Genomic DNA, 15,000 nt, shown 5'->3' with positions numbered 1-15,000 from the left:
GTGTGTGTGTGTGTGTGATACAGAAGACAATTACCAGTCCACAGGATCTGATGTAATGGCCTTCATCTAGTGTGAGCACATATGTAGAAACTTATCGCTCAGGAGTGAGGGGAATGGGATTTTAGAGGATATTGTAACTGCCCTGTAATCTTACTAAGCATACTGGATAAGTCCTCCTCTCTTACTCCTCTCTCTGACTCCCTCTCGTTCTCTCTATCTCTCTCCGGCTCTCTCTCTCTCCTTATCTCTGTTGTCACACCACACAGGTTGGATTAACTTTACGGGGGTTCCGGTAGATATCTCCAAAAGTAGCTTTGCAGTCTGCGGGATTTGTAAATTTGATTTGGGGAATTTCATTTGGCGTATTGAAAACACCAGACTGATATGAACTCCTGAGTTGCTCTATGCGTTCACTCATGACACTGTAAGGTGTGCTGTATACATCCAGCTAATGATGTGTTATGTGATGTTTGTAGCTTATGTCCAAAAAAATCACAAAACAAATACCACCTTAAATAATAATTAACACAAATAATTCCATCTTCAAACATTGCTGTTTTGTAAGCAAACGTCTAAACATGATACCTTGATATTTTGAATGGTAGTTGGTTATTACTATTTTATTGTACTTTTTTGAAATTTTTATTATTATTTTAACTTTATTTTCTACCAGACATGACATGTCACATTTTGGTAAAGTCACAAGATTTGTCCTTCTGTGTCGTTGAAATGGCTTGTTGGCATTGTTGGTGGCCATCATGGAACTGAACTGTGCTTATTGGTTTCAATAAATAGGTTATAGGTTCAGTCAAGAAATGTGATTTTTCTCTTTTTAAAAGGGTGCGTAATTTCCCACATATTTGTTTGGAACCATGCACATTTGTGCTATTGTTCAGCAGAATTTATGCTAATAGCAACAGATGTTGACACAAAAATAACACAATATGTGTTGTCTTAAACCAGAAAATGGCACATGGTTTTTCAGAGTGTATAATCTAGGTTGAGCGCTTTTGTGGAATCCTTGTTCAGATGTCAGAGGAAAGGGGGCTGAGAGGATATTATAACTGTCTGTAATCTGGCTAAGCATACAGTATGGGATAATCCGCGCTCTCTTACTCTCACTCACTTAGTCTTATTCCTACAATTTGTCTGGGTGATATAAGTGTGTAATCTCACTGAGATTATTGTAATTCTGTCTCATTTCTCATTCTTCCTTTCTTTTGCTCTGTGTGTCTTTATGTTTTCTGCAGTCACATAATCTTACTGTAGGCACACAGACTGCAATTTCCTAGTAAATGTGTATTCTGTCACCCTGGGACCCAGATCATTAAAACGTACTCTTATCATATTGGGACCGGCCACCTGACTCTCAACTCATTCCTGTTTTAATGTTTTAATCCTGTTTTATTTTTTTTACATTTCTAAACGACTCATTGCAAGAGGATGGGAATTTCACTTTTGGAAACTGTTGGCCTTTGGTTTGGTTTGGTTTGGTTTGTGGAGGTGTTGGTATTTTTGTAATTTAAAAAGTAAATAAGTTGCAAAGTTGTGTGGCTGTTTCAGCACAGTGTTTAAAAGAATATCTTGATGCTTTGAACTTGAGACAAAGAACTTTTCACAAGATTGAAAAACTTTCTCCAGTGTTAAATTAAATCAGCATTCCTTACTGAAACGAATGCTTACCACTGGCCTCAAGCTAGCTAAGTCATGGTATCACAGTGTTCCTCATATAATGTTAATATTCAGGCGGCCCGCCCAGGTAATTAACAGCTGCCCAAGTAAATTTTGTTTTAGATTCATTTTGGGGGCTGTGATGGACAAAGCTGGCATTCAAACCTGACATTTGTAGTTGATGTAGTTTTCAAAAAAGCTATTTTTAATGCTGTTAAACACTGAAAACATGTTTGTGAACTACAATGACCATCATTCATTGTGGCTATGATGCAGCACATGGTATTGGTCGTGGTAGTATTTGTCTGTACTGACACAAACTGAATAGACAGGCAAAGATTGAAACGCAGCATACACAATATGTTGAGGAGGTAACCAACTTGTATGTTATACTTGCTTCACTTCAGTAGTGATAATCAGATGGCAGTATAATAGTCAGCTAATTTTATTGCTAATGTTGCAGTAATAAGTTAGCTAATGTTTCCCTCATCAGTCTATTCTAGAGTGAAAGACTTGAGTGCCTGAAAAATATGAGATACTGGCCTTGCTAATTGAAATGTCAGCAACAATCCAAACACTCTTAAAGCCACCAAAGTAAACTGCCAAACTGTGGAAAACACTGTATCAACTTCAAGGAACCATGGGTAATGTCATTAAGTCAGCAAGTGAATCACTTACTCACTGAAGTAAGTAAGTGATTTAGGATTTATCAGTGACTGCTAAATTGTGTCATTGGCTAATTTCTTCCTCCTCCATTCCCTCCTCTTTCTTCTTCTCTCCATTCCAGGCTCCGACTACTCTCCCCCTCCCCCCCTGCCTCCCCCTCCTCCCCCCAACCTGACCAACGAGCACAGCGGCGGCGGGAGCCACGGCGACCATGGCGGAGGAGGAGGAGGAGGAGGAGGGGGCGGGGTCAACCACGGGGTGGGCGTGGTGGGCCTGGCCCCGGAGCACATCCCCACGCCGGGCGCGGCCCTGAGCTGGCAGGCGGCCATCGACGCCGCGCGGCAGGCCAAGATGATGGGCAACGCCTCGGCGGGCGGAGGGGCGGGGCTCGGGTCGGGAGGGGGCGGGCCCATCTCCACGGCCAGCTCCACGCAGAGGAAGAGGCAGCACTACAGCTCCAAGCCCAAGAAACAGGCCACGACGGCAGCCACGAGGCCGCCGCGAGCCCTGCTCTGCCTCACGCTCAAGAACCCCATCCGCAGGGCCTGCATCAGCATCGTAGAGTGGAAGTATCCTTTATCTAACGCTGAGTGAAAGCCTGTTGTTGTCTCATCATAAAGAGGGTATTCAAAATGACACCAGAAAGTGCTCTCTCACAACGTGCTGTTGGTTCCAAAACTGTAATCTTTACAAAGGTGAAACAAATGAGCTGGTTCTGAATCGATTTGCTACTGTCGGACAGTCCAAATCAATCGAAAGAATCAGTCTTCCCACCACTAGTTGGAAATTTCTAGTTTTATGACTTGCATGTTTTGCTTTAGGCTGTCTTCATTTAAAACTTACAAGGTTAAGGGTCAGATGACACTCAAATCAGACAATTTAGGAAGTCAATTTTCTTCATTATCCAAAAATTGAAAAGAAAAATAATATTTTTTCCTAGAAAGGTTCACGTCTTATCTTGAATGATGTAATTGAGAGTGAATGGAAAAGAATAATGGAAAAGGTAGGGAAGAGGCACAACTTCTTCTTCTTCAACTTCTCACTGAGAGAAATTATCCATCATATTAAAAACATGACTTTTCAGTCCCAATCTGATCTGATGAAGAACCATTTGGACCGAAATGTCATGTTTTTAATATGAATGATTAAAGCTTGGACAGTTTTTTTCTTTTTTCACAAAGAGAGTGTTGTGCCTTATTATCCCTCCATTAAATAACGAATATCAGTTTCAAAGGTGAAGAGTGAGGTGTGAAGGGATGGAGGGAGGGATGAAGGAGGTGAAGAGGAGGGTAAGGATGAGTCACACATCTCCCCAAAGGGTGGAAATCTCCTCTCAACCACCCATCCCACCATCCCTCTATCCTGCCTTCTGTCTGTTGTCCTCCTCTCTCCTTTCTTCTTCTTCCTTTCTCTCCTCTCTGCTTTGAAATCCCTCTTTCCTCTCTTCTATTCCTTCCTCTCCTCTTTTTTTCTCAATCAGTCTCTCTGTCCGCTGGCTCTCCATCTCTGGGATTCTCTCTTCTCTCGTCTTAATCCTTTTCCCCTTTCTCTATCTATCTTTCTCTTTTTCTTTCTCTGTGTTTCTCTCCTCCCTTTCATCTTTCATTCTTTTTTTCACTCTCACAGGAGGATAAAACACATTGTGTCATTTTCATCCCTCCTTCACACCTCTCCCCGGGATATCTCTCTCTCTCTCTCTCTCTCTCTCTCACTCTCTCGCTCTCTCTTTCTCTGTCTCTCTCTCTTTCTCTGTCCAACTCCATTCATCCTTTTCTCCCCGGCTCTATCCCTGCCTCTATCCCCTTTCCCTCAGTCCATCCTTCACCTCCACCTCTCTCCCTTCGTCTATCATCCTTCTCTCCCTCCTTTGCTCCCTCTGTCCCTCCAAATCCCTTTTTCCCCTCTCTCTTTCTTTTCATTTCTTCCTCCATCCGTCCTTCCGTTCTGCCCTCCCTCTCCTCCGGAGTGAGGTTTTTTTTTCTAATCTGCCGAACATAATGACTTGGTTTTCCCTCCAGGGGGAAGAGAGAAAGGGAGGGAGAAGGTGAGCAAGGGAGAGAGAGAGAGAGAGAGAGAGAGAGAGAGACAGACAGAGAGACAGAGAAAGAAAGAAAGAAAGTGACAGAAATGGTCAGTGTCACGGTCAAAGTGATCCATTATAGGAAAAGGTCCACATGAGCATCGACTCTCAGCAAGAGCACCAAATCACCCACTGTCCTGAGAGAGCGAGAGAGAGAGAGAGAGAGAGAGAGAGAGAGGAGGGAGGAGAGGATGGAAGGAGAGAGAGACAGAGAGAGAGAGAGACAGGAAAGGGAAGAGAAGGGAGAGATATGGAGAGTGAGGTGAGAGGAGAGAAAAGGTCGGGGACTTGAGAGGGGTAGGGAGATGGGGAGGACGGGAGTAGAGAGGGGAGATGATGGAGCACCGCAGCTGAGGAGGGAGGGAGGGAGGGGAGGATGGGAAAGGTAAACAAGAAAAATGAGAGAGGAGGAGGGAATGAGTGAGAGAGGAGAGGAGAGGAGAAAGAGGGAGAGTAGCCAGAATGAGGGAATGGGGAGGGAGGAGGAGGAGGGCAGAGAGAATTGGGAATTGGTGAGGAAAGAGAGGATGAATTGAGAGAGGAAGTGTCCGTGTTTGTGTGTGTGTGTGTGTTTGTGTGTGTGTGTGTGTGTTTGTGTGTGTGTGTGTGTATGTTTGTGTGTGTGTGTGTGTGTTTGTGTGTGAGAGTGTGTTGGGGAAGGGGGTTGCATTCGAGAGGGAATCGGCAAATGGGACCAAATCAATGTCAGAAACATTGAAGGCAAAGAGGAGCAAAAGTATGATGGAAAAATAGTGTTTGTGATAATTGTACACCCTATACATAGCTCCATCCCACATACATAGTATAAGTACCAGGATTGGCTGGTGTGAAGATTTTTTTCCTAATGGCAAAAAAGGAACTTTTGATTGGCTTTTAAAGGAGCTACATGTGGCATTTTGAACATCAATACATCGCATTATCAGTGGTGGTACCTTGGTGTAATTACCATTAATAAATGAGACCATGGTTGAGACGATTGGGAGTCTCTACTTCACGTCAACGATACTGATGCTATAGTGTTTCTCAAAATGAAGACCACATTTCCATAAACCTTGTTACCTCCTGTAGCAAAGAGGATGCTGCTTGTTCGGTTTCTCTTTTGCTTTACTGAAGAGGATAAACATGTTGGAAGTGATTTTTCCATAGGACTTTCACTCGTTACACCATCTGCTATTGTGAGAAACTCTGAAAGCTTTAGCTCTGTTTGCTCTGGAAGGACAGCACCCTCTTCCATTTTTGTGCTGTAAAGCAATCCAGCAGATTTCCCCGCGAAATCCAACTCCGTGGCACACAATGTAAAATGCAGTGTGGAGGCCGGTAGAGGCTGCCAGTCTTGTCGGCCAGTGATGGTCTAGTTTGTTTTCAGTAATTTTACAGATGTCTCAGTATTAATATGGTAATGATTTATTGATGTTAAAGTGCTTCACAGCACCTTTAACTGTCCTGTCCAGATGTGCTGATGTTCAAAAAAAGAAAAGAAAAGAAAAAAGTGTGAATAAACCCTCAGGGTCATTGGAACAATCTCACCCAATGACTGATGAGCGTTCAGATCATTACCCACAATTCTCAGCATCATTCATCTAAACGACACTGAAGGGACGAGAGGGAGGGAGAGAGAGAGAGAGAGAGTGAGAAGTGAGGGAATGAGATATGAGCGAGGGAATAAAGACGGAGGAAAGAAGAGGGGCATTAAAGTGGGTTCTCAGGGAGAATGAGAGAGAGACAGCAAAAGAGAGAGAGAGATGGAAAAGGGATGGAGTCTGTGCCAGAAAAAAAAAAAGATTTGGAAGGAGTAGAAGTGTAGCAAAACTATATTAAATCTTCTTTTTCACTAGATTAAAAAAACTCCCATCGGCTTGTCTGTGTTCACCTGTCTCCCTGTCTCTGTCTCCCTGTCTCTGTCTCCCTGTCTCTGTCTCCCCGTCTCTGTCTCCCTCTCTCTGTCTCCCTGTCTCTGTCTCCCTGTCTCTGTCTCCCTGTCTCTGTCTCCCTGTCTCTGTCTCCCTCTCTCTGTCTCCCTGTCTCTGTCTCCCTGTCTCTGTCTCCCTGTCTCTGTCTCCCTGTCTCTGTCTCCCTGTCTCTGTCTCCCTCTCTCTGTCTCCCTGTCTCTGTCTCCCTGTCTCTGTCTCCCTGTCTCTGTCTCCCCGTCTCTGTCTCCCTCTCTCTGTCTCCCTGTCTCTGTCTCCCTGTCTCTGTCTCCCTGTCTCTGTCTCCCTGTCTCTGTCTCCCTCTCTCTGTCTCCCTGTCTCTGTCTCCCTGTCTCTGTCTCCCTGTCTCTGTCTCCCTGTCTCTGTCTCCCCGTCTCTGTCTCCCCGTCTCTGTCTCCCTGTCTCTGTCTCCCTGTCTCTGACCATCTATCTGTCTGTCTCTCTGTCCAATTTCTACTTTGGGATGCCCTTTATAACTGCAGTTTGGGGCTGTTTGAATGTATGTGTGTGTGTGTGTGTGCGTGTGCATGCATGAGTGTGTGGGTGAGTTTGTGTTCTATGGGCTGTGTGTTTATGTTAATGTGTGTGTGTGCATCCTCTATTCTGCGTGTGTTTGTGTGTGTGTGTGTGTGTGTCCTGTATTCTGTGAGTGCCTCTGTCTCTAGAGATAGCAGATCCGAAATCTTCCTCTCTTCCTCCTCTGTTACCATGACAACAGCTACTGCTCTCAACAGGTCGATGGGGCCTGTCTGAGATCACACACACACTACACTACACACACTACACATGCACACACACACACAGAGAATACAGAACACACGTAAACACACACATAGAACGCGCAGTGTGGGTGAACGCGCAGACAATACAGGGTTTAAAACACACACACACACACATTGCATTCACACACACACAGTGTGTAATTATAGCATTTAAGCATTACCTGCACATTGCAAGGTCAACAGGAGAGACAAGAAGAGAGCGAGGGCAGGCATCTGTCTAACTACCACCTTCTCCATGTGAAATCACGCTAAGTGGTAGCTTTGGGAATGTGTCACTGAGTTCATTTACATACACACTGTAACGTGGCTAATAGCTCATATACTAGATCAGGTCATATGAGGGATACACTGTTTACATGCATTCATCAGGAATATTCCTGTATAGATAAATAAACGAAATACTCTCTCTCTTAACATAACGCACCAGTGGGATTCAGCAGTGTGTACCTTGCCATTCCAGATAATATCAGTATATCCCAGGTTTCTTATTCGGGTTTCTCAGCATAAGAGATTATATGTTATTGTAAACTGGATGTGGTGTTTATATGAGCCAACTTGCTGAATACACAGTATCTCGGACAAAAGCTGGATATTGGTGTGTATGTGAATGCCCCAGAAGGATATACAGTTAGTTAGACAGCTAGTTAAAATGCTGTAGTTGTATGCTACATTTCACAATGCCTCAGATAGTTTCACCCTGATGAATGCTGCACCATGCCAGCTGAGAAAGCTGTCTGAGCTGTAACGTGCTGAGCTATTTATGCCACATCAGGCCTGATCATTAACCCCACTTTACCTCAGCACTTCTCATAGACACAGTTAAGAAACCAGTTTAACCAGTGCCACATCACTTTGTTGTGCATTTTGATCAGCTGCAACTGTGTGCAGGTATCAGAGTCAAGAGAGCAGAGTCACTCCCCCCAATCAGCTTTGGGACAAAGCAATATATTGGCGACTAATATTGATTGGCCATTAGAAATGAGAAATCTTATGTTGATTATAACATCCCTTACATTATTAATAGTTGTGCCACTTGGTTCTTCATTCAGACCTCCAGAAGTTTCTCACTGTGTTGTTTTTCTGTCAACAGCACAGCGATTAATTGTCATGTTGATGGAAGCAGACCTCAAGGGTTTCTTAAATTATGGGTCAGGAACCAAGAATGAGTCACAGGCCTGTTTCTGGTGGGTCCCCGCATGTCTGGAGTGTGTTTTAATGAGCCTCGGGGTCCCAGGGTGAGTGATTAAGTTTGATGTATTTGGGTCCCAGGCTGAATTAGCTGAATGATCTTGTGGCCAACGATGTTAAAGGGTCAATCCTTAATCCAAACATAAACAACATAGTAGCCCCACCACAGAAAGCCATGAAAGTTTTTTTCTCTCTCTCTAGGGCTGTTTCTAAAACTGTGGGTTAGGCCCCAGGGTGGCAGGCCTGCTTCTGGTGGGGCCACACACAACAAGATTGCTAGTATGATTATTACTGTACTATTACTGGGTAAAAAACATGCAAGTTTACATGGTCATTTATGTGTTGAGTGAGTTTCATCACTCTTGAAACCTATTAGAAACTTTATGAAAGTTTAAGGGCACCAATAAGAAAATAAGCAGTCTTTTCTTCATTCCTGGGAAATTGCAGATAGTGTTTTTACCCCAAAACAGCACTGTGTTAGCCAAGGTCCCATATTGAAATGGTAAATCTGCTCAGTTTTGGTCCCAGCTGAAAAAGTTTAAGAACCGATGCGGTGTGGCTTGCGGCAAAAGATGATGAAGAGCCAGTCCTCAATATGAACACAAACAAAATGCAAGCCCCATCACAGGAAACCATAACATGGTATTGGTGATTTATTGTTCACGTCTTCAACTCACACTCTCAGAGCTTCTATAAGGACGTTCACTGAAATATCTGGGATTGGGACTTGGGAACTGCTGTGATGTTTATGTTTGTGGCCTTGAGCTGCTAGAGGTCTGAGAGCACTAAGTCTTTTAATGACAGAGGCCACAAGCAGGATGTAGTGCAGTGTGAGCCCAACTATACTCAGTGTACCCACCTATTTTTAGGCTGGCATACATCTTTATGATTTAAATTCAAAGTGTACATCACAGCAAGTAGTATCAAAATAATCACAGTTACATAAAGATAGGAAGCATGAATTAATGCTTTTTTTGAAAATATAATTGATTTGTGTCTGTACTGGTGGTTGTTTCATAGTTTACCCAACTTTTATTTGCCGCTACATCACTGCATCACCATGGAAACGGATCTAAGAACACAATAAGTGAGCTAATCGAAAGCTCAAAACTAAAATAGGTGAGAATTTAACTTGCAATACAACACTACATTTATCACAATGAAACTAAGCTCATAACCAAACCTGAATGCAGCATAAGGTCTCGGGTCTAGACAGCTTCGACATGCAGTCAGTCAGGAAGGAAGGAAGGAAGGAATTTGGGATGGAGGGAGGGATTGACGGGAGAAGAAAAAGAAAGAAAGGAAGCAGGAAAGATAGAAAGCGACGGAAGAAGAGGATTGTAGAGGGGGAGAGGGAAGAAAAAAAGGTGGAGGGAGGTGACAGCAGTGGCAGTTAGTAATTGTGTTGATGAAAACCAGACCTCCTCTATCTCTCCTTCACATTCTCTCTCTCCCTCACTCTCTCTCTCACTCCACTCTCCATTCTCTCTCCCTTTGTATCTCTCTCTCTCCTCTCTCTCTCTCTCTCTGAGGCCAAAAATAATGAGGTCACTCCCCTCTCAAGGACCGTTCCAAATAAAAGCCCTCTCTCTCTCTCTCTCTCTCTCTCTCTCTCTCTCTCTCTCTCTCTCTCTCTCTCTCTCTACATCCTGTCTTCCACGCGACAGGCCTGCTCCTCGCCGCACCCATATTAGGGCATGCGGTGTCTCTCTCTCTCTCTCTCTCTCTCTCTTACACACACACACACACACACACACACACACAGAGGGTCCTGAGTGACCCAGTATGTTTCACTGTTTATGAAGAGGCAAACTTAACCGCTTTGATCTCTCTTTGTATACACTGCCTGTGCACTCAGCTCTGTGTGTGTGTGTGTGTGTGTGTGTGTGTGTGTTTGTGTGTTTGTGTGTTTGTGTGTGTATGTGCCCCTCTGTAAGTTTATGTAAGTCTGTGTCTCTTCATTAAAGTAATATTAGCTCTTTCCCCCTGTCAGGCCCTGCCATCACTGTAAAATGAGAATTACAGTAATAATGTGATACTTTATTGATCCCATGGGGCGCTTGTCTTTTGTCTTGTCCCCCTCCATGAGGTCAGAGGTCAGATACAGAACAACACTGCTGGAGCTGGTAGGGACTCAGTGTCTTGCTCAAGGACACTTCAGCTTGGAGGCTTGTACCTGTCCCAGGCATTACTAATTAGGAATTTGTTTTGTTGTTTGTTGTTTTGTTCACCAGAGGGGTCAGAGTGCACAGACAGCCAGGTGGGGTTCAGAACCTGTGACCCCTCAAGTTTCAAGACAGTGTTTCTGTCAGGCCAGCCTCTTCTCTAGTCTACTATGTTCCAGTCTGTATATTCCACTATGTTCTCTATTATAGTGTATTCCAGTCTGTATATTCTACTATGTTCAGGACTGTATATTCTACTATGTCCAGGTCTATGTATTCCACTATATCCAGGTCTATGTATTCTACTGTGTTCAGGTCTATGTAGTCTACTATGTCCAGGTCTATGTATTCTGCTATGTCCAGGTCTATGTATTCTACTCTGTTCAGGTCTGTATATTCCACTGTGTTATGTACTCTACTGTGTTGAGGTCTGTATATTCTACTGTGTTGTGTACTCTACTGTGTTCATATTCCTTAACCCTCCTCTCAGACCGTTTGAGATCATCATCCTGATGACCATCTTCGCCAACTGTGTGGCCTTAGCCGTCTACATCCCCTTCCCCGAGGACGACTCGAACGCCACCAACTCCAACCTGGTGAGTGGGTTGGAACGGTTAAAACGCTTTAAGTTTGTATCGACTCGCTCGTTGTTTGGTTGATTAGTTGGTGGTTTAGTTCGCTGGTTGGTTTGGCTGGTTTGTGATGTTTTTCCAACTTGTGCTTGTGTATCCTGGTGTTGAGTTCATGTTCCTCCGACTTTGCCGCTGTGGTTCGACGCCTGAGTTTCCCTCTGGGACAAACAAGAGAATCTCATCTCACATTATCAGTTCATTAGTTGTGTAGTTGGTTTACTGAGCAATTCATTAGCAGGTTTTTGTGCGAATTAGTATCATTGAACAGCATGATATTTGCAAATTTCTACCTGATTTCGCTGTGTGTGATTTGCTGTCATGCAGCTAAGAGGCAGGAGTAGAGAAGGCTGTGGGATGCTGGGATTGGTTCATGTTAGTGGGAGGCAGAAAGAAAGAAAGAAAGAAAGAAAAGAAGGTGGGACAGAAGGAAAGAAAGGAGGGCAGGAGCAAGGAAATAAGGAAAGAAGCAAGTAAAGAAAGGAGGCAGGAAAGAAAGCAAGGAAGAAGGAAAAAACAAGGAAGGAAGGAAAGTAAGATTGAAGGAAGGGAGGAAAGACAGATGGCAAGAAGGAAAGAAGACTGTTTTTGCATTCACACATTTCACACTTTTCCTTGGATAATATCTTTTTTTTCATCATACTTGACTGTTTGGATACAGCAGAGTTGTTGATTATCATGTTCTTGAGGAAAATGGAGGGTTTGAGTTATTTTGACTGCGGAGACTTGAGTTATTTCAAATGAAGGGATATGAGTTGATTTAATCAAAGGAAAATAATAATTTCCCTGTGGGCAACCAAAATTATTTTGGCCAAGGAGAAAATGGGCCTAGTTGTTTTGATTGAGGAATTGTGAGCTGCTGTGGTGAAAGGGATTGATTTGAGTTGTTTAGATTAGGGGAAGACATTGATTATATGGTTGCCGATGTCATACAGTCTAATGTTAAGGGCTAAGTGTACTGTAATTCAATATAATTCAAAGAAAAACAAAAACATCTTACAAACAAAGAAGTTTGCTGCTTTCAAACTCTCTTTTCCTGCCTTCTCCTTGCCAAACCCCTTATCTCATTACCTGGCCACTCACCAAGGGGTGTGTGTGTGTGTGTGTGTGTGTGTGTGTGTGTGTGTTTATATCAGTGTGTGGCTGTGTGCGCACATAAATCCATGCGTTTGTGTATATCTATAAATTTATTTGTGTGTACATGGGTTTGTGCCTGTGTGTGTGTGTGTGCGTGTGTGTGTGTGTGTGTGGCAACTTGTCGATGTCTGCCAGTGGACACTAATCCCTCCGAGGCCAGATAACACCTGTCTGTCACTCTTTCTTCCTTTCTTCCTTCCTTGCTTTCTTTCTTCCTTTCATTGTTTTTCTCACTGTACACATTATCTGTCAGTCTCTATTGTTTTCTTTCTTTCTTTCTTTTTGTCTTTCTTTCTTTCTTTCTTTCTTTCTTCCTTCGACACCTCAGGGTGGAGTACATGTATTTTTATTTAAGAAATTGTCACATTCCTGAATGTTTGGATGCTGCAGCGTGCATTATGATTGTTTGACTGCTTGTATTTAAAGGTCAGTTGTACCTGTAGGGGCTGTACACTGTGTGTATTGTTTCTTGTGTGTGTGTGTGTGTGTGTGTGTGTGATGGCTTCAGAGAGTTATACTGTCACAAGGTTTCATTCAAAGATTTTTTTTTTTTGCTATATGTTGCTATATGAAAGCCCCCCAAACTTTTCCATGTCAGGGAGCCACAAGTCTGATGAAGGTTTTGTTCCATCGATCCTCATCTGAGAAGGTTTTTGTCTGCCTGTACTGTAGGTGGGGAACCGCTGTGCTATACAATGAAATGCAATTCTATCTGTCACATACTATTTAAAGCAAACAAGAGAAGATGAGAAGAAAGAGGAGAAAGAGGGCAGAAAGTGGACTATCCTTTCCATCTACTCAGTCTCTCTCTCCACCCCCCCCCCCTCTCTCTGTGTTTTCTATATGAGGACATAGGATGTCAGAGTGTGCAGAGAATATTAACAACTTTTGCTGTCTCTCATCCTTGCCCTCTCTCTTTCCCTCCCTTGTTCCATCCCTCCACATACTCCAATCCACCCTGCCTCGCTCTTCTTCTCTCCACTCTTCCTTTATCCTTCCTTTTGTCCATCCATCTCTTCTTCCTTCCTTTCTCAACCTCTCATTAGAGAGAGAGAGGCAAGATGAAGGGTCTGAGAGAGGGAGAGAGAGAGTGAGAGAGAGAGAGAGCAAGGGGAAGAGGGAGAAGGACAGTTCAAGAGAGAAGTAGAAAGAGAAGGACGAAGAAAGTCATATATCTATAAGATGTCCGTAAATTCTGTGAGGAGAATTTTAATGCTACTCTTTTTGCCCTCTAGAATGTCATTGCATGAACATACACACACAAACACACACATACACACACACACACACAGACACACGCAAAGTCGAACACACACACACACGCACACACACACACAGGCACGCACACACACACACACACACACACAAACTTGAACGCACACACACACACGCCACAGCTGTGGTCAATTAGTTTTATAACAATCTGACAGACAGGAAGCAGTGTGCAGAAGGATCAGAGGCTTAAATATATGTTTGAACTCTGTGTGTGTGTGTGTGTGTGCATTTGTGCATGTTTGCGTATGCGTGTGTCACTGCCAAGTTAAGACAAAAAGTCACTTGTACTTGCATCTAAGGGACACGCTGCACAACTTTATTCTGATTAACGCCACAGTGTGACACTGACATCACAACTGGTCTTCAAGATCCATCTGAGTCCGTGCTGGTTTGGGACAGACACAATGAACAGTCGGCACAGACGATCTCGTAGTGTGTGAGGCTTAAGGACTTTAATCTGTTGCCTCCTGATCCAGTCGTGACCATCAAGATTTTTTTCAACATGTTTGATAGAGTGATAGAGCTTGTGTTTTTGCACGATTTGGGGGGTTATTTGGTGTTAGAACTAGCTGGTGTGTGATCCTCATCTTTACCTCGTCATCAAGTGTGTGATCCCCACATCCAACCAGGGTGTCAGCCTGGACACTAGATCTGAAATCTGTGAATGACAGTCTTTAAAGTCACAATGAAATGAAAAATGACTTTTTCACTTGCTTAGCTAATTCTCTATATCATAACGTACACCTATTTAACAATAAATACCATAAAATACCTTCAGATTTTTAAACAACCCCCCTCCACCTCTCCCACCTGCAACTTGAAAACTTTAAAAGTGGCAACATGGTACATTTTGGGGTACATTTTGGGGTGTTCATTCATTTATTAACTTTGAACCATCAGTAATTTCTGACAGATCAGATTATGATCTGTCAGATTATGTGCAAAAATCGAAATTCCATTTCCTTGTGATTTAAAGTGTGTAGTGCCTAGTCAGTCATATGGTGTATCCCCATCTTAATTTAAATACGTTTAAATTCTAGATTTTTACACACGTATGCATCACAAAACTCATGCATAATGTATAACTGCCTCATTATCTAAATGAATACTCAAATCTGAAAACAGTACCGTAGTGACATCCACATCGTATTTGCAATATGCAATCACTTTGACAACTGACCTTCTTCAATGCATTCTTTAATTCACATCATTGTCTCTGCAAGATGATAATTAAACCCAAGACTACTAGAATCCACATTGCATCCCATTGGTGGATTTGCCAAACTCTCTATTTAGTTTCTAAAGTGCATTCTCATTTACATTTATATTTTAGTCCTTTAGCTGATGGCCTCATCCAGAGCAGCTTACAGTGACTGACTGGGCAGAGGTTCAGTGTTTTGCTCAAGGACACGCTGACAGGACAAATGGCTGTTCATGGGCCCACTGGCTATTTGGGAGACTGAACCTGTGACCTTTCTG

At 43.2% G+C, this 15,000-nt stretch overlaps 1 protein-coding gene across 1 annotated transcript in view; it reads left to right on the top strand.

The window, feature by feature from the left end:
- Positions 1-15,000, top strand: part of cacna1c (calcium channel, voltage-dependent, L type, alpha 1C subunit) — a 205,541-nt gene that overhangs the window by 51,481 nt on the left and 139,060 nt on the right. The window contains exons 2-3 of the mRNA XM_078281956.1: positions 2,459-2,906; positions 10,971-11,076. Coding sequence (XP_078138082.1) covers positions 2,459-2,906; positions 10,971-11,076 — 554 coding nt within the window. The remainder of the gene's footprint in view (positions 1-2,458; positions 2,907-10,970; positions 11,077-15,000) is intronic.

The sequence above is a fragment of the Centroberyx gerrardi genome, chromosome 24 (genome assembly GCF_048128805.1).
Source record: "Centroberyx gerrardi isolate f3 chromosome 24, fCenGer3.hap1.cur.20231027, whole genome shotgun sequence".
In the NCBI taxonomy this organism is placed as follows: domain Eukaryota; kingdom Metazoa; phylum Chordata; class Actinopteri; order Beryciformes; family Berycidae; genus Centroberyx; species Centroberyx gerrardi.
The sequence above is the reverse complement of the archived record's forward strand: the minus strand, read 5'-3'. Positions and strand labels throughout refer to the sequence as shown.